Raw genomic sequence first — 19669 nt, 5'->3', positions numbered from 1 at the left:
TTTTGTTTGGAGTGTGGTGAATAAGTAAAATGGTTGCTAGAAGTGCTTGTCAAGGAATAAGTTAAAAGGAATGGTGATAAGTATTGTGTCAAAAATGGTTACGGTGAGCTAGGACAGAGCAAGAGGCAACAAGTCTTCAAACTCCATGTTGATGCCTGTGTAAATTAATGGTTTGTACACAGATAATACTGCTAGTTTAAGCGATAGGAATAAATGTACTTTGTCCTTGCATGTTTCAGTAAGTGAGGAGGTATGAAATGTTTTGTCTATTTTACAGGGAATGTAACCACTAGCTAAAAATGTATGATGAAGGTAAATAAGTGCTGTGACAAGAGCTGTGTCATAATAGCAAACAACCCTGGCTGTATGAGCTTGTATTTTAACGATATTGCTGGGTCAGATGATGATGTGATTGCCTATCTTCCATATTGACTTTCTAATAGAAAAAGAACCATTTGAAAGAGATGTATGACATGTCAAGAATGGGCAGATAGTTTTTGATTATTTTTCTATTGTGAAGTCTATTTTTGTGGTGTTGGATGTTTAAATAGAGTAACAATAAATCTAATCAATTTACTGGGAAAACTACCACTTATATAAAAAATAGTTTTCACTTCAAAAAAAAAAAAAAGATAAAAGATCTTCATGTTCAAGAGCCTAAAATGATAGTTTCCTTTGATGTAGTTTCGCTGTTTATGAGTATACCACTTCAAGAAACTAAAGCTTTTACAAGTAGATTTTCCTATTGACGTTGTCAATTTAAATGTCATTTGAATGAAACTCATCAAATATTCAACAAAGTTATAACCTGGAAGCTCACCAGTTAATCAGTATAACCACAAATATGGATTCTGCTACTCGATCCACAGCTGTCTCACTGAGGATCCAAAGTGGCAAAACCTTGCCAATTTCAGTCATCCATGAACACAAATTATGGATAGTTTGTGAAACTATCCATATTTTTGAGATATTTCCGTGTTAAGTAATCAGATCTGGCACAAAGGACTACTTATCAATCATCTTTGGTCCACCTTTTGCAAACTGCAAACTGTTCATTTACTATATATGCCATGGTGTATATGGCTTCCTTTCTTCATAGTCCTCACCAATGATGACCCATGCTCTTTCTTGTTTGTAAACAACCTTCTATCATTAACCTCAAGTAATTTTGCCAATGACAGTACTCTCCATTCCTCTTTTTTCACTTGTCAAACCTGTAAATGCTCATATAATCCCAAACTACAAGATCTTCCATAATCAATGCCTTAAATATGGATCTCATTTCCGTATTTCAGTGTGATGAGGACAATCTTATTAAGTCCAATACTACCCAAACACACACTTGTCTTATTTCACATAAGGAAGACTACACTCTGCTACTCCACCCCTTACCTTTGAAAATAATGAGATCTCCATGTGAGATCCAATACTATGTGTTGAACTAACTTACACTTCTAGCATATGCTAAAACCACTCAGCCTCCTTCACCGTCACTAAAAACACGTGCCCTTCGATTTAATACATTACTTCTCACCTGCATAAATCCCAAATATGTCCTGTTGAAGCATTTTTTTTCTTACACACATGGGGTGATGCACCAAAAACCTTTCAAAAAAATGCATGCTGTTATCCAGAAGTTGGTGATCTAGTAAATTGGTAGTGCCTCTCTCAGAGACTCATTCCAGTCACTTTCTCATACCTGCTTGGATCTCCCCCACTCCCTTATGCTCTTTTACAGATATTTTTATGTGCACTGTAATCCACTAAACTGGCTGCAACCTTTCCTCTACTCCCTCAAGCTCATAACATATTGCTGGTCAACATCCATTTGCTAATCAACTCCAAATATACTGAACCAACTTCTTGTCTTCCTCTTTCATTCTACTTAACTCCATGTTTTAAAACAATGTTTTTTTGACTGCCCCATACACAGCCATTCTGATATTTATTGTATCTTCCCAGTCTTTCTTTGCATGATTTTTATTTAACTACTTTTCTGTATGACCTAGATTTCTTACATTTTTCTCTGATTCTCTCAGTACACTTGCCAGTTTATTTGCAAGGAATTTTCCATATTATTTCCTCTTTTCTAGGATAGCTTAAAATCACAAACAAATTTAACACACGTTTATATGTAATTTAACCATTTTTATTTGATGGAAAAAGCATGTATAAACTAATTCCATTTTTTCATTAGATGAACTTGAAAAAAAAACTTATACTTACAATATCTTAAAATTTAACTAACCATTTTTCTAACATCCATTATGATAAGAGAACATAACAATTTGTTATGCACTAAGAATGAATTACTACTCACATATTTGTAGCTACGGCCTCTGTGATCCCATACAAATTGTGAACATTATAATGCACTGAGATATATTGTTTTGCAGTCATGCACAGAGTTTTTGTATAAAGTGGACCATCATTTCCTGGAACATATGGTGGATGTTCTAGAGAAGAATTGGCAGGGCAACCATTTACAGTCCCATCATAAAAGTTTGATGGTTCATTCATATCCTAAAAACCCATTGAAATAAAGTTATAGGTTTTTCACAATTTAAGCATTAAAAATAAGATTTTGTGTTAAACAGTATATTTATTTATTTATGAAATTTTGATATCAAATGAGACATGAAAGTTTCATGTTACACTACTTTTATTTTAGCATATCAACAAAAATATATATTTTTTAAATATTCCAATTTAGTCTGTTTTCTATATAAGTTTTCGATAATCCAAACTAACGAGTTTGTTCACCAATGAATTTTAATATGCAAACATATCCCAATATCAACTTTACTAACAGGTTACAATTCAATGTAGAATGGGTTTTATGCTAATAGAAGAAATTTTAGGTGGTTTTATTATTATTTATTATTAATAATAATCCATCCATGAAAGTTTGGAAACTTATAGCACATAAGTAAAAGGTTTGTTTGAAAGAAAACATTCCATTACTTACAAGCTAAAACAATGGATGAATAAAAAAAAACAAGAATAAAACAAAATAGAAATTACAATAAAAGGAGTTACCATACTAATTATAAAAATACTAAACTGCAAGAATAACTTATACATGTTTCACTGTCTTCTAAATGACAGCTTCATCACATGAAGAAAAATATACTCAAGAATACACAAAATAAATCTAAACACTTCTAACGGCAGTTTATTTTCTTTATTTCTTTTTCAATTTTATTTAAAAATCTGAAATAAAAATCAGTTTTCATTTTTAGCCAGGGAGTCCAAGGACAATATGCGAGAGGGACCCATTTAGATGCTTATACAAAAATACCTATCATATCTCTCCTTGAACACATTTACTGAAGATGCACTCACAACATCTAATAGCAATGCATTCTACACTCACAACAAGCCACAAGAACAACCTCTCTCGCATGCTTCCTAATATCATCCCCTAGCATCTTATAAGAATGGGCCCAAATTTTACCTCCACTATCCATAAGCAGCAAAATCTCAAGTCTTATTTTATTAACAGGTATATTTCTATCACATCTCCTCTGTTCCTCAAACTTTGAAGACTACATTCCCTTAATCTACCTTCATGTTGCACAATTTCATACACAATTATCATCTTAGTTACTCACTGCTCAATCTTTTCAACTATCTCTCCACTTCCTTGGAACCTAGATGATGCATGCATAATTTATCTCCATGTGGTTGGATCAAAGCCTTCTAAAGTGGGAGAATAAGTTCCTTATTCCTATGAGTTAGTGTTCTCTTTAAGAGTATACTGTTATCTGATGCAATGACTACACCATCTTAGCAATGCAACTCCTGAACTTTAACTCACTGTCCACAGTAACCTCCAAGTCTGTAGCCTCACTACTCCCTAACAATTTCCCATTAACATAATACCTTTCCTGTAATGTCCTCTCTAAAACGCATAACTTTACACTTGGTAATACTGAATTGAATTCATTGTCATTTGTCCATATATCCAGTTTCTTCGAATCAGCCTGCAGGAATTCTTTGCCTATCAGTTACATTCTTTACCATTCTCTATAACTTGGCATCATTAACAAAATAACTGATCACACTCAAAACTTCCCAAATGTTACTGACAAACAGTTTAAACAACAACGGTCCAAGTACAGAACTGTGTGATATACCACTGTTACATACCTACTCATACTCAGCACCATCTAACATTACTTTCGAGGTGCTTAAGAGTCAAAGCTATATAACTGAGAGAAGACTTCCGCATAGCATTTAAACGAATGCAGATAACCAACCAGGGCATTTGACATAATGCCCAATTCTCACTTTCTTGTGGTGTACCCAGTTAACTATCTACTGGATAATGAACAAACAAGGATGGGCTGGCAATTTGGGATTTAGCCGACCAAATTTATTCTTATTGGCTTAAAACAATGTAAAATGAGGTACAACATGACAAAATTTCATGCCAGCTGGGATGCCACTCAATTAAACAAGGTCCCCATTGTTATTGCCAGGGAACTAGATCAAACAGCAAAAAGTCAGCTACTGGAACAAAACCTAAAACATACCCAAACTCAAGATCATCACAGTTCAAGATCAGTACTATCAACATAAGAAGCCTGAATGGCAAAGAAATAGAGCTAGCTGAAGAATTAGATAAGTACCAGATCGACATAATAGGGGTGATTGAAACAAAAAAGACAAAAACTGGTCAGATCTTTCTGAGCAATAAATACAAAATGTTATACTCAGGAAATGACAATCGAGGAAAAGAAGGAGTAGCCATAGTATTCAAAACAAAATACGAGGCTAATCTTCTTGAATGGCAGGCAGTCTCAAGTAGAGTGATGTGGAAAAATATCAGAATGGGAAACTGGACAATGAGACTTACTTATGCCTATGGTCCCACAGAAGGTTCTACTAAGGTAGAAGTGGAGGAATTTTTTGATGCTTTAGAGAAAGGAACTGACACAGTGAAAAAGGAAAAGTTGGTCCTTGTTGGGGGCCATAAATAGCAAAGTAAGAAATGATTGTCAGACATACAAAAATATATTGGGAAAATTTGGAGAAAAGAACAAAGCTAATAATAATGGCAAACCCCTGTTTGATTTCTGCTAAGGACATGGATTGGTTATTACTAACACAATATTCCAACATAAAAATGTGCACAAATTCACATGGAGAGAAGAGGCAAGGAATAAGAAAAGTCTCATTGACTATGTTAATGTTGATAGTGATGTTTTCTCCCTGGTGCAGGACACCAAAGTGTACAGAGGATTTGAAATTGGAAGTGATCACCATTTGGTCTTGAGCAGGATAAAACAGAACATATAAGAAAGCTTTAAAGTTAATAAAAGTTGAGCAGATCTCAAATATGAACTGTAGACTAAAATACACAAAGATTATTGAAGAAAAAATGAAAGAGTTAGAGAACAGGAACCAAACCTTGGAGATTCAGTGTCTAATCCTGAAGAAAAAATTTATTGATTCAGCCAGAGAGGCATGTGGTGAAGTTATCTGCATGGATAGAAAAATTAGACCTCCATGGTGGACACAGGAAGTTAAAGAGGCAGTGAAGGAAAAGAAGAAAGCATATCAAAAGTTCCTGGCGAATAAGTCAGGTTGTGCTCTTAGAGAATACAGAGACAAATGTAAGAAAGCTAAACACTGTGTAAACTAGCTAAACAAAAATCATAGAATCATGGAACAAAAAGCAACTGCATGCATGATTTTCTACTTGAACTAGGAAAAAGCCATCGAAAGCCTGTAATGTGTGGAAAGGCAGCAGGATGATATTCCACCAGAAATGACCAAGTATGGAGGTATAAAATATTGCAGTGGCTGCACTGCATAGTTCAGAAGGCCTGGGCAGAGGGATGAAAAGGGACTAGATGATTGGAGTAGAGCTTTCATAGTACCCATATATAAAAAGGGAAATAAAACTGAATGTGAGAATTACAGAGGTATTTCCCAACTGAGTGTTTCTGGTAAGATTTATGCAAGTATACTTGAGAAATAGTTGAGGATTATAGAAGGGAAGCTTGGCAAAGGACAAGCTGGATTCAGGCCAAATAGAGGCAGCGAGGATCAGATTTTCACTTTATGACAAATAGTGGGAATATAACAAAGATCTGTATTTAAGTTTTGTAGATCTGCAAAAGGCATGTGACAAGGTACCAAGAGAAATGCTATTCAAAATGCTAGAGTTATATGGTATCCATTGGGTATTATCAAGCATTACTTAATATCAAGCAATACTTAGAGTTGTTTTATTTCAAGTTTTATCTCATTATATCAAGCAAATCTTTCAGTAGTAAGTCAGCAGGTAAAAATTGAAGTACAGGAAGATGGTTTGATGTTAAATCTGGTGTCAGACAAGGATGTACATATCTATATGGATCACATTATGAAGGAAAGCAGTATTAAATCTGATATTAAAATTGGAGACGTTAATCTCAGCTCTTTACGTTATGCAGATGATGTTATACTTTTATATAAATTCACAAAGCTGCAAGATTCCCTGACTAAATTGAATAACCATTGTCATAAATTTGGTATGAAAATCAGCTATAGCAAAACAAAGACAATGGACGTAGGCTGAAACATTGAAAAAATCAACTGCATCATGAACGGAGAACCTATAGAACAAGTAAAACATTTCAGCTGCTTGGGCACAATTTTTAGTGAATATAGTAAATTAAATATGGAACTAGACAATAGAATCAACAACGCTGGTATGGCAAGAAATCAACAGAATAAATTTATATGGAATAAGAGAGAAATTACTCAAAACACTAAATTAGCTGTATTTATACATTTTGACTTATGGATCTAAGAACTGGGTTAAAAATAAAACATTTGTTCAAAGACTAGAGACCACAGATATGATAATCCTCAAAGATTAGGGGCATGAATAGATGGCATCAATGGAAATATCATATTAAAAATGAGGATATTAGGAAAGAACTTGACATTGTTAGCAGAGCTAATCTAAGGTGGTAAGGTCACTTAAACAGAATGAGAGATGAAAGATTAGCAAAACAAGTGTTCTCTGAAAGGTTGGCAGGAAAAAGACCCAGAGGAAGACCAAGATATAAATGGACTGATACAGTAAAAAGTGCCTTAAAAGACAGAAATAAGATCTGATAATGTTGAAGCCTTGATTTGGAGGAAAATTGTTGTTAGGAAGTTAGTAATGATGTAATTTTTTCATGTAGTACTATCATAATATCCTGTACACCCCTTGTGGGTATATGTTAGGAATTTGATGATGATGATTGAGAGAACAAGAGGTCATCCCTGGAAACTGTGTAAGGTGGGTGTGATGGAATACACTTTTTGCATGGAGAGTGGTTGGTGATTGGAATGCATTGCATGAGAGTGTGGCGAGTGCAGGGACAGTGAATGTATTTAAATCGAGGTACAATGAGCTGTGCATGTGAGAGTTGGACCTCCCATGATGAGTTTCTTGACTCCATGGAGGTCTGTTGATGATGATGATAATAATAATTTAACCCAATCTCAGCAAAAAATATGGCTTAAGTTTCAAGGATTTAGTTGACTCAACTATGACCACATAGCATCCAGAAAAGAACAACAATTTTTCAAGCAGGAATGACCTATTTGATACCAGAAAGAATAGAAATTTAATCTGATAATGATCCAGTACCTCTCAGACAAACAAAACTTAATATTACAGGATTACAGGAAACTAAACCCTTAATCAGTAACTGCTGATGTAGTTTTACCAATTTATTTATGACTTTTTTTCATCAGAGATCAGACTAACATGACCACTATAATGTATATCAATATAACTTGCATATGTATTTCTGAGCATGACACAACATAAAGATCAAAACACTGAATATTATTTTAATCTAATAATATTAAAATAATTCTCTACTAGGGTAGTTTGAATAATTATAGATAAATCTTTCACAATTATTCATAATGAAAAGCATTGTTGTTAATTTGATTTTTCATCAGAGAGAGAGAGAGAAAACTGAAGAATCTTTTTGGCATTCATCCAGAATGAATGCCAAAAAGAGACTCCTGTTTTGATGTCATTTCTCTTATTGTGCTGAAAATTAGGTTTTTCCAAGTCAAAGCTGGAAAATCTTTATCATAAATCTTTATTATTCTTTCACCTTCTCTCTCTCTTTTTATTTTCTTCTATGATAATGCAGAAATGCATTCACAGCCAACCACAGCAGCATTACCTGCAAACTGGAAGTAATAAATGATTGCTAAACCGAGTTCTTTCAATGCAGATCTGCAAAAGACCTTGCTTACATGACCTGCTTTTAAATAAATGTCATGGGGAAAACTTGAGAGAAAAACTCAAACAGCTACCCTGGATATCTCAAAGCATTTAATCCTATGACCACTATCCTCCAAATCTGTTGAGATATATGATCTGACTAGCTACCACATATTGATTGTTGAACTCCAGATTCAGAAAACACGTTTCCCTTACTCTGTCCTTTTCAACCACTTCACTAGTTCCTAAAATATACTATCTGCATGTGTCTGCACATGCATGCAGATAGTATACTGTTACTAACTTCCTTCTTGATTTTTATCATCCAGTAATAATTAATTCTAGGTTAAACAATGTCATGTCTGGAATCACCAAACCACTGGCACTGGTTTCCTGGGACTGTGATTAATCTCTCATAGAAAAAAACATTTCTCTTTTCATTATTCATCTAATTTTCAGTCCATGTACTTGATTATTTAATATTATGTGCTGTGGAGGAGAGAGAGAGGGGGGGGGGGGAAGAACAGTGAGAGAAATACAATCCATCCTTCCCTTAATTCCAAACAAATATAAATTATCAAGAAATTAATTACATTTGGTAGATTTTTTTTTTGCTTTTAAAAAAATCTAAGGCTATGCAGATAGTATATCATATCAATTAAATTAATGAGATGAGACTATCAGAAATGATACTTACAATCCATAATCCATCAAAAGGTATGATTTTATGAAAGTCTGACACCTGTTTTGTCCAGTACTTGACAATGTTAGGGTTTGTAAAATCAGGAAACACAGTGCTTATTGCATTCCATACCTATTAAAAATTAAAAAAAAAAAAAAAATGTATATATATAAGTAAACATCAATGTAAATTTATCTACTTTAAATTGTTGACAGGTTTGAGACATGATATTCTTATAATGCTTATATTCCAAGTACACTTATACTTCATAGCTTATTAAAACCACTGAAAAGTTAAAGTAAGCTGGCATTACTAGAAATAATTTCACATTATTTAAGAAAAACATCAACTGGTTACCAACCAATAATTATGCCTAAATTTAAAGATTAATGGCATCATTTGTTACCATAATGAGAATACCTTGATAGGTCACTTTTATCAGAGAATAAATAGCAGTCAAAACAGTGAAAATATAATACCACCTATACAAGGGAAATAAATTCTGTTCAACAGCAGTCAAAGTAATTCTAGCAATTTTTGGGAGCAATGGATTATCCCATAAAAAGCTAACACTAACCAAGTGAAGCCTACTGTTTTATGCACATCAAGGCTCAATACTTGAAACCAACTGAAAGATTTGCTGTATACCACCAAAGGAATGTGCCACCATTCTGATAAATCGATTACAATGTATTTATAATTATTAAATCTTAACCCACACGTATTCAAGTATTTGATAACATTTAAATGTTACTGAACACCTATCTAACTTACTTAATCTTGATAAATATATTTTTCTGCATATAATGATGAATGCATTTCATGCAGAAACATGGGGTTAGATGAGATATCAGCTAGTATTTTGCGAAAATGTGAAAGGGAATGCCTTTGACTAGAGATCCAGGGGAGTGGAAAGAGGGCAAAATAATTCACTTGCATAAGGGAGGTTAAAGAATACATTAGCAGATTACAGACCAATCAGTATCTCAGGCATGAAGGTAAGAGTACTAGAAAAATTGGTAAAAAGGAGAATTCAAGAATGAGTACATAAAAATGCAATGCTGTATGAGGGTCAACATGGCTTTGTAAAGGGTCGGTCATGCCTTAGTAATTTATTAATAGAATAACAGCTGAGTTGGATAAAGGAAATGGCTACATTATGATTTTGCAAATGCATTTGACAGAATATCACATATGGAACTCTGTTATGCAAATTAGAATAAATGGGGATGGCTATGATACTATTTAAGTAGATACAAGGGTGGCTGCTAGACAGATATCAAAAAGTGGTATATGGAGGGGCATAATCGAGGCAAAAAAGGGTGACTAGTAGTGTGCCGCAAGATTCAGTCCTGGGACTATTGCTGTTTAATTCGTACATAAATGATATAGGAATTAACCTGAAAGAAAACAGTCAGTTGTTTGTTGATGATGCAAAAGTAGGTATAGTAATAAGCAATCAAGATGATGTGGAGAGTTTGTAGATGATTTAAATAGGCTGTCAGTATGGGCAAAAGTTAATGGGTGTCAGTTTAATGTTGAGAAATGTAAAATTATGCATTTTGGGATAAACGACTTGTATTGCATATCAACTTTGCACGACTTGTATTGCATATCAATGCAATACAAGTCGTGTATCACATTGATAGCACTGTACCTCAGGAAATAGAAGAAGTTAGAGATTTAGAGGTGGTGGTAGACAGAGTTAAAGTTTAAAGGACATAATGCTAAGGTAGCCCATAAGATTACTTGGCTATTGAAGAACACATTAACAAGTAGAGATAAGGAAGTTGTTATTCCTCTTTATAAGGCCTTGGTACACCCACATCTGAATTACTGTGCTCAAGTCTGGTCCCCTGGATTTTGTGGGGATGATAAAGCGGGAGAGGATTAAGATGTGACTAAAATGCTGAGTGGTCTGTGGAATGTTTGTTCCCTATGAGGATAAATTAAAAGCATGTGGATTGCAGGCTGATAGGAGAAATAAAGGGGATACAATAGAAACATTTAAGTTGCTTAAAGGGTTTTATAGGATAGATGAAGGGGAAATGTTTCAGCACTTCTCTAGAGGGACCAGAATAAGGGGTCATCCCTGAAAGTTGAATAAAGGTGTAAGGAATAGATTTTTTTGCTTGGAGAGTTGTGAATGAGTGGAATGGGTTGCCAGAGTTAGTTGTGAGTGCTTTGTCTGTTAATGGGTTTAAGGAGAAGTATGATAGATTGGGATATCCGGCGATGAGTCTTCGGACTCTATGGAGATGCCTGAATAATAATAATAATACATCCAACATGAATGATAAAATGAACAGGCTAGTATTAATAATTAGGCAACTTTTTTTTTTGCATGTACGAGATGAAACTTGCTGATTAAGCAGAATTCGGAGTAATGTGATATTGCTGAAAGAAGAATGCAGATGTTCAATGCAGCTGAAAAAACTGTTCTGCTGGCAATGAACTTTTTAAACAACCTTCTTATAACATTAAGTGACTTATTTAAGATGCATAAACTTTAATCAAAAATATTCAAACTAAATTTAACATATAAACTAAGCTTGCTGTCCTCTTTATTCATAAATCAAAAGTATATAGCTGGACATATGTTACAGCAAACACCACTGTAACAAATTGATATGCTGTGCTATAACAAACTATGGAAAGGGCCTAGCCTATGTCCAGCAGAATCAATGCTATTTTAATCTTGCTACCACAAAGAGTGAAAGCCAAACCTTCCTTCAGAATAGCAAAATGAATTTTCTAGCAAATGACATCACAATCCATGCTCAATAAATTAAAGATACCAAGAAATTATATTCTTGGCTTCATCCTTTATCCATGCGTAAGCAATAAAGTTTGCACGTGAAGTCACCTCATGACTGGGCTACTTGTGTATAAAGGCTAATGACACAACATCAATTACCTTAGTATCCCATAATGCAATGTGTGTGTATATCCTCACAGAGATGTACAATGCTAAGCATTATGGGAAAGGTCATTACCTAGACCAATTTCTACCTTTATTGAGATCTCATCAGTGGGAGCCAGACCCAGAAGTGATAAAGGTTGAAGTAATGTAGAAGTCACATTTCCATATACAAGTAGGCAAAAAGTGTCACACCTTATTACTAAAGTATTCTGGATTAGAGATAGATGTAGAAAGTTTTTTTCACTTGGTTATACTATACATTAAAGATGCCAATAAATTATATTCTTGTTTTCATCCTTTATCCAAATGTAAGCAAACAAAGTTTGCAAATAAAGTCACTTCACGACTGGGCACGAATCCATGCCCAGAAATTTTCATCTCTGAACAAAGATGCATATATTTTTAACTTTATCTACTCAGAATAACAGCAACATGCAATATTTGCATCTGAATGACAATAGATGTGAAATTGGTCACCATGTCTTACATGGGAGGCAGCCCTGCCTCATTTTACACTGACTGGCTGATGAAAACTATCAGTTTAAAATACAGTTACTGGGAAACACTGCTTAAAATTTATTAGCATTTTGTGTTAAAACTAGAAAATGTATTGACAGAAGCTAAATCAATCAACTGCAAACACAGATGAAAGCAACAAATTTTGTTAGCTACAGAAAATGAGAAATCAAAATTAGGAGTATGGAGGGTAAGCCACGGTTTAGACCACCATAATTTTGCAATGCACAGTTGCTTTAAAAAAAAAAAAGCTAGCAAATACTATCTTATAGTAAAAAGAACATGATCATGTTCTTCAGCAGATCATGTTCTAAATTTTCATGATCTTCTACTGTTTATCCAATTCTAAATTTGTAGAGAAAATTATAGGTTAAAGTAAACAAAGAAAATGGTTCAAAACAAACAACAGAAATAGCATGTTGTATGATGACAACATGATGAAGGATTGGCAGTAATAATTCATAAAGGACACATGAAAAGGTACGAATTCAAAGAATAATGGGACACATAAGAAGGATGGGATCTAGAAGAGTATGTAATTATAAAATGGAAAATACAGAATTAATATTAATTTTTTTTTGAAATGTTACAACAGCTTAGCTTAAGTATCACTTATCTGAATTCTTCATAATGGACTAAATGTATGTGGTGCATAAAATTCAAAGCAAAAACAACCTGTAAACTTCAGATGTTAGTGAACTTTATTATAATTGGTTATCTTCAACTTACAAAGAGGGAGGAGACAGATGATTAACAAGCTAGCCTGGCATTAATCAGGGATGCACAGTTAGTGTGAACAAGTCAGCTTCCTACTTGGACAATAACCTAATGATGGACAACTGGCATAAAGTGATAATGTTCTCTTAAAACTTCTGTGTTTGAAAAGTTAATTCTTTATCTATCAGGTAAAAAATTCTAAACTGCCGTCTGAGAACAGTATCAGCGACATTTCCATCTACATTTTTTATTTCATCGGTGATTTTTTTTTGCAGTCAGCTTATGTAAGTCATTGTTTGTTATATGTTGGGGCCAAAATATTTTTAATATTTTATGTAGACAATTTGTCTGAAAACTATTTGATTTATTATTATTTTAATGACTAATATAGGTGACTTTTGCTTAGGAGTGTTTTTTTACAATGACAATTTAGCTAATTATTAAATTATCAATATACTGTAGTCAATTATTTAATTTAGCCTCTTGTTTTTTGGTCAGCTGTCATGTCTCTGATTCATATGGCTTAATAATACTTAATACTGCTATTGAACATTTTTTTTATTTTGATTTTATTATGGTATTTTGAAGCTTTCCATATATTATTTACTTTTCTAGAAGCAGTATTAGCTTTGGCTAGTCTTTTTGAATTATATCCCTCCTTGGGGAAAAAAAAAAAAAAAAAAAACTGACATTAAGTTGATTCTGTTCACTTAAAACTGTAAATTTAGATGATCCAACTCAAAATCAATTTCTTTTCTTGGATTTAAAAACTTAATTCTTTATCCATGAGGTAAAAAATTCCAGGTAGTTGTTTGATGAACCACACGGAACTTAATTCCTTTCCCAACAAAAATAAAGTATTTTAGGTGCATAATTTTTATATGTGACAGTTTGATAGGTGATATGTTTTCCTTTAGTTGGAAAGAGTTAAGTTTGAATTCAGTCCAGGATGCAAAGAAACTTTTACCTGACTGAACTTGAAAAGTAAGTTAGCAGATCTCATACAGAGGCGGCAAGGATTTTGTTCCAAACACTCAAATACGAGGGTGGTCTGAAAAGTTCTCGGCCTCAACATAGATGGCAACACTATCGGCAAGAGATTTTTTTTTTTCTAAGTTGGTACATCTGTCATAAGCATCCATGTGAAATTGCAAGTCATTCTATCAAGTAGTTTGTTTTACACAGCTGTCTGAAGCAAAAGTGCTGTCTGTATCCCTTGAAATGGATAAAATTGACTATCATGTGGTTATAAAATTCTTTGTAAAAAGAAGGTTTAACCAAAAGAAATTCATTCGAAGTTCATAAAATTTTATGGGCACTCTTCTCCTTCCTTTTCAACGATTAAGAAATTGGATTCCGAGTTTAAACAGGGTCATACCAGCCTTGAAGATGATCCAAGTGAAGGATGTCCAAAAGTGTAACAACACCAGAAATCATTGATCAAGGGCACGATATGGTATTGGATGACCTGCGAATCAAAGTGCATGAAATTGCTGAGACTATAGGCATTTCAAAATAACGTGTAATTCTGCATGAAGAATTGCAAATGAAAAAGCTTTGCGTAAGGTGGGTGCCGTGCAGATCAAAAATGCACTTGCATGAAAATCTTTGAACAGTTTTTGGAGCGTTTTAACAAGAATAAAACTGATTTTGTGAGTTGATTTATTACTATGGATGAGACTTGGATTCACCATTACACACCAGAATCCAAACAGCAGTCAAAACAGTGGACAGAAGCCAATTGTTCAACATCAAAGAAGACAAAATCGGTTCCATCAAGCAGGAAAGGTCATCACATCGGTGTTTTGGGATGCTACATTGTGTTTATTAATTATCTTGAAAAGGGTAAAACAATAACCAGGGAATATTATTCCAATCTTTTAACCAGACTAGATGAAAAAATTCATGAGAAAAGACCAAGTTTGCAGAAGAAAAATATCATCTTTCATCAGGACAATGCACCTGCCCACAGAGGTGTTTTGGCAATGGGAAAATTAAGGTATCTGCACTATGAATTGTTCGAACATCCACCCTATTCCCCAGATTTGGCCCCCTCTGACTTCTATCTCTTCCCAAAACTAAAACTCTTCCTTCTGGTCAGCATTTTTCTTCGGTGATTGCAGCTGTAGAGAGGTATTTTGCAGATCTTACTAAGAACCACTACAGGGATGGGATAATGGCGATGGAGCATCACTGGGATAAATGAATTAGTCTAAAGGAGATTATGTTGAAAATTAAAAATTATTTTGAAATTATAAATTCGTTTTTTCATTGTTAGGCTGAGAACTTTTCAGACCACCCTCGTATTTCATCTCACAAAACAAACTGGCCAGATCACATGCAATTGACAACCATCACACATAATGAAGATATGATTAACACTCCTATCAGAGAATTAATCAGGTTTCAAGTCAAGTTACTTGGTCATGACAGGCCATCAAGAAACATGTAATAGGAAATGGTAATTTTGATATGTATAAGAGAAGAATGCTTCAATGATTGATCCAGATAGGGGAGGAAGGGACTATGTAGTGAAGTTGTCTGCGAGGATAGAAAAATAATAACACCATGGTGGACACAAGAAGCTAAAGAAGCAGTACTAGAAAAGAAGAAAGCATACTAAAAGTTAATAGCAAAAAATTTGCAGATGCCCTTAAAGAACACAACATAAAATGTAAGAAAGCTAAGTTATGTGCAAAGTAGCAAAACAAAACTCATGGGAAGACTTTTGAGTATGAAAAATAAATATCAGGAAGTGGCAAAATGTTCTGTAGGCTATTGAAGAAACTTATAAATGGAGGAAAGAGTGACATGAAAATTGAAAATAAGGATATCCTAGATGTCTGGAGTAATTATTTTGAGATTAAACAAACCAAGCATTGACAGAACTGTAGTAGAAAATTTTCAAGAGGAATGAAAAGAGGAGAACATATGAATATTTGTGGTAGAAAAAGTAGTTAAAAACTTGCAATTTGGAGAGGCAGCTAGAGTAGATGATATTCAACCAGAAATGCTCAAATATGGAAGTATAAATGTTTTGCAGTGGATACACTGCATAATTCAGTGGACCTGGTCAGAAAGTTGAATTCCTGATGAATGGAGTAGAGCTCTCATAGTCATCTTCCTATCCAGGTTATAGTCCATCTTCTTCTTAGTCATCCCTTGTTCCTCTAGAATTATGTTAAGATCTTTTTTGGTAATCTTTCTCTCTGCATTCTTGCAACTCTCACAGTACCTATCTATAAAAAAGGGAATAAAGCTGAATGCGAGAATTACAGAGGAATTTCTCTACTAATTGTTCTAGGTAAGATTTATGCAAGCATACTTGAAAAGAAGTTGAGAAAGACTGTGAAAGAGAAACTTGGAAAAGAACAAGCTGGGTTCAAGCCAAATAGAGGCCGTCAAGATCAGATGTGCACTTTAAGACAAACAAGGATCTTGTACTTAAGTTTGGTAGATCTGGAAAAGGCATACGACAAGGTGCCCAGAGAAAAGCTTTTCAAAACACTACAATTATATGGTGTGAATGGGACATTATAAAGGGCAATACATAGTCTATATTTAAGTTATAAGCCAACAGTTAGGAAGTAAATTTGGGAAGATGGTTTGATGTAAAATCAGAGGTAAGACAAGGATGCACATTATCTCGACTCTTATTCATCATCTATATGGATCACAAGATAAAAGAAAGTGGCATTAGGCCTAATATTAGAATTGGAGATGCCAAATTTAGCTCTTTGCTTAATGTAGATGATGCTGTACTCCTAAACATATCTAAGTTTTCAGGATTCACTAACTAAATTAAATAACACCTGTAACAAATTTGGCATGAAAATCAGCAATAAAAAGACCAAAATTATGAAATTAGGCAGGAGCACAGAAAACTTCAACTGCATTCTGAATTTATATGGAATAAGAGAGAAATTAGCCAAAACACCAAACTAGCAGTATGTATGTGTGTGTTTGTATACATATATATATATATCCTATATTAAGGTCCACTCCAGCTGTTTCTAGTCACTGTGTCCTTTTCATTCGCACATGCTACAGCGCGCGCGCACGCACACGCACGCACACACGCACACACACACGATACTTCTGGTTCTGCTTCAGTCATGAAGAGAGAGACAAGTCACTGCCATTACATGTTATCTTCATGATGCTGTGCTTCAAAGTTGTTAAATCTCAGTTTCAGTCAAATGATTAAGTTCTTTTAACTTACATATTTTAAACATAACTAAACTTTAAACTATAATACATATATTATACACTCTTCATAAAATGTTAATGCTACATGCAAGCATAAACAATGCACATTCATCACACACACACACACACACACACACACCACACACACACATATATATACACACAAAAAACAAGCACTTAATCATACAGTTCTCACAATATAAATGCACTAACTACTGAAAATGGTATTTGAAACTGAATATTGAAACAAAAACACTAGAACATCTGTATGCATATACTTATAGACTACAATCTACTCCAGTTGCCCTTCCACATTTCAAGTTTACAAATGTGATGGCTGTATAACTGAGAGGAGACCTCCACATAGCCTTTAAAGGAATGTGGAGAACCGACCAGGGCTTCTGACGTAATATCCAATCCTCCCCTTCTCGTGGTGCACCCTGTTGGGAATCTACATGGATACTGAACGAATAAGGATGGGCTGGCAATTTGGGATTTGGCCAACCAAATTGTATTCTTATTGGCTTAAACCAATGTACAAAATGATGGTACTACATGACAAAATTTCATGCCCGCTGGGGTGTCGCCTCGTTAAACAAGGGTCCTCACTGTTTTCGCCAGGGAATCAGGTGAACAGCAAAAATTCAGCTACTGAAACAAATCTGAAAGCACACCTAACTCAACATCACCAGAGTTAAAGATCACTACTATCAACATAAGAAGTCTGAATGGCAAAGAAATGAAGCTAGCTGACAGATTAGATAAGTACCAGATCGAAATAATAGGGGTGACAGAAACAAAAAAGACAAAAACTGGTGAAATCTTTCTGAGCAATAAATACAAAATGTTATATTCAGGAAATGACAATCAAGGAAAAGAAGAAGTAGCCATAGTATTCAACACAAAATACAATGCTAATATTCTTGAATGGCAGGCAGTCTCAAGTAGAGTGATGTGGGCAAATATCAGAATGGGGAACTGGACAATGAGACTTATTTGTGCAAATGGTCCCACAGAAGGTTTTTACTAAGGTAGAAGTGGAGGAATTTTTTGATGCTTTAGAGAAAGCAGCTGACACAATGAAAAAGGAAAATTTGGTCCTTGTTGGGGATCTAAATAGCAGAGTAGGAAATGATTGTCAGACATACAAAAATATTTTGGGAAAATTTGGAGAAAAGGGCAAAGCTAATAATAATGGCAAATACCTGTGGGATTTCTGCTCGGGACATGGACTGGTTGTTACTAACACCATGTACCAACATAAAAATGTGCACAAATTCACATGGAGAGAAGAGGCAAGGAATAAGAAAAGTCTCATTGACTATGTTATTGTTGATAGTGATGTTTTCTCCCTGGTGCAGGACACCAGAGTGTACAGAGGATTTGAAATTGGAAGTGATCACTATTTAGTCTTGAGCAGGATAAAACTGAATTTCATATTGAAAAGAATAACATGTAAGAAAGTTTTAAAGTGAATAAAAGTTGAGCAGCTCTCAGATGTGAACAGTATACTAAAATACACAAAGATTATTGAAGGAAAAATGAAAGAGTTTGAGAACAGGAACCAAACCTTGGAGATACAGTGGCAAGCCTTGAAGAAAGCCCTGATTGATTCAGCTAGAGAATCATGTGGTGAAGTTGTCTGCAAGGATAAAAAAAATCAGAACTCCATGGTGGTCACAGGAAGTTAAAGAGGCAGTGAAGGAAAAGAAGAAAGCATATCAAAAGTTCCTGGCAAATAAGTCAGCTTGTGCTCTTCGAGAATACAGAGACAAATGAAAGAAAGCTAAACACTATGTAAAACTAGCTAAACAAAAGTCATGGGAGGACTTAAAATAAAAAGACAAAGACAATGAAAATAGGTACAATCGTTGAAAATGTCAACTGTTTTGTGAACGGAAAACCTTTGGAACAAGTAAAACATTTCAGCTACTTAGGCACAATTTTTAGTGAAGATGGTAAATTAAATATGGAAATAGACAACAGAATCAACAAAGCTGGTATGGTAGGAATTCAATTGAATAAATTCATATGGAATAAGAGAGAAATTAGTCGGAACACTAAATTAGCTGTATACAAGACAGTGTTCAAACCAGTTTTAACTTATGAATCTGAGGGCTGGGTCAGAAGTAAAACACTTGACCAAAGACTACAGATATGAGAGTCCTGAGAAAGATTAGAGGCATGAACAGATGGCATCAATGGCAATATCATATTAAAAACAAGGATATTAGGATAGAACTTGACATTGTCAGCATTCAGAAATGCGTTAACAGACGCGGTGGCAAGCCTTGAAGAAAGCCCTGATTGATTCAGCTAAAGAATCATGTGGTGAAGTTGTCTGCAAGGATAAAAAAAATCAGAACTCCATGGTGGTCACAGGAAGTTA

At 34.4% G+C, this 19669-nt stretch overlaps 1 protein-coding gene across 1 annotated transcript in view; it reads right to left on the bottom strand.

Moving 5' to 3' along the window:
• LOC150097205 (lysosomal alpha-glucosidase-like) overlaps positions 1-19669 on the bottom strand; it is a 228191-nt gene that overhangs the window by 106484 nt on the left and 102038 nt on the right. Inside the window, exons 8-9 of the mRNA XM_090407621.1 lie at positions 8931-9047; positions 2321-2523 (exon numbers count right to left, since the gene is read on the bottom strand). Of these exons, the coding sequence (XP_090263747.1) occupies positions 2321-2523; positions 8931-9047 (320 nt within the window). The remainder of the gene's footprint in view (positions 1-2320; positions 2524-8930; positions 9048-19669) is intronic.

The sequence above is a fragment of the Typopeltis vanoorti genome, chromosome 17 (genome assembly GCF_054136105.1).
Source record: "Typopeltis vanoorti isolate ZY-2024b chromosome 17, IOZ_Tvanoo_1.0, whole genome shotgun sequence".
In the NCBI taxonomy this organism is placed as follows: Eukaryota; Metazoa; Arthropoda; class Arachnida; order Uropygi; family Thelyphonidae; genus Typopeltis; species Typopeltis vanoorti.
The sequence above is the reverse complement of the archived record's forward strand: the minus strand, read 5'-3'. Positions and strand labels throughout refer to the sequence as shown.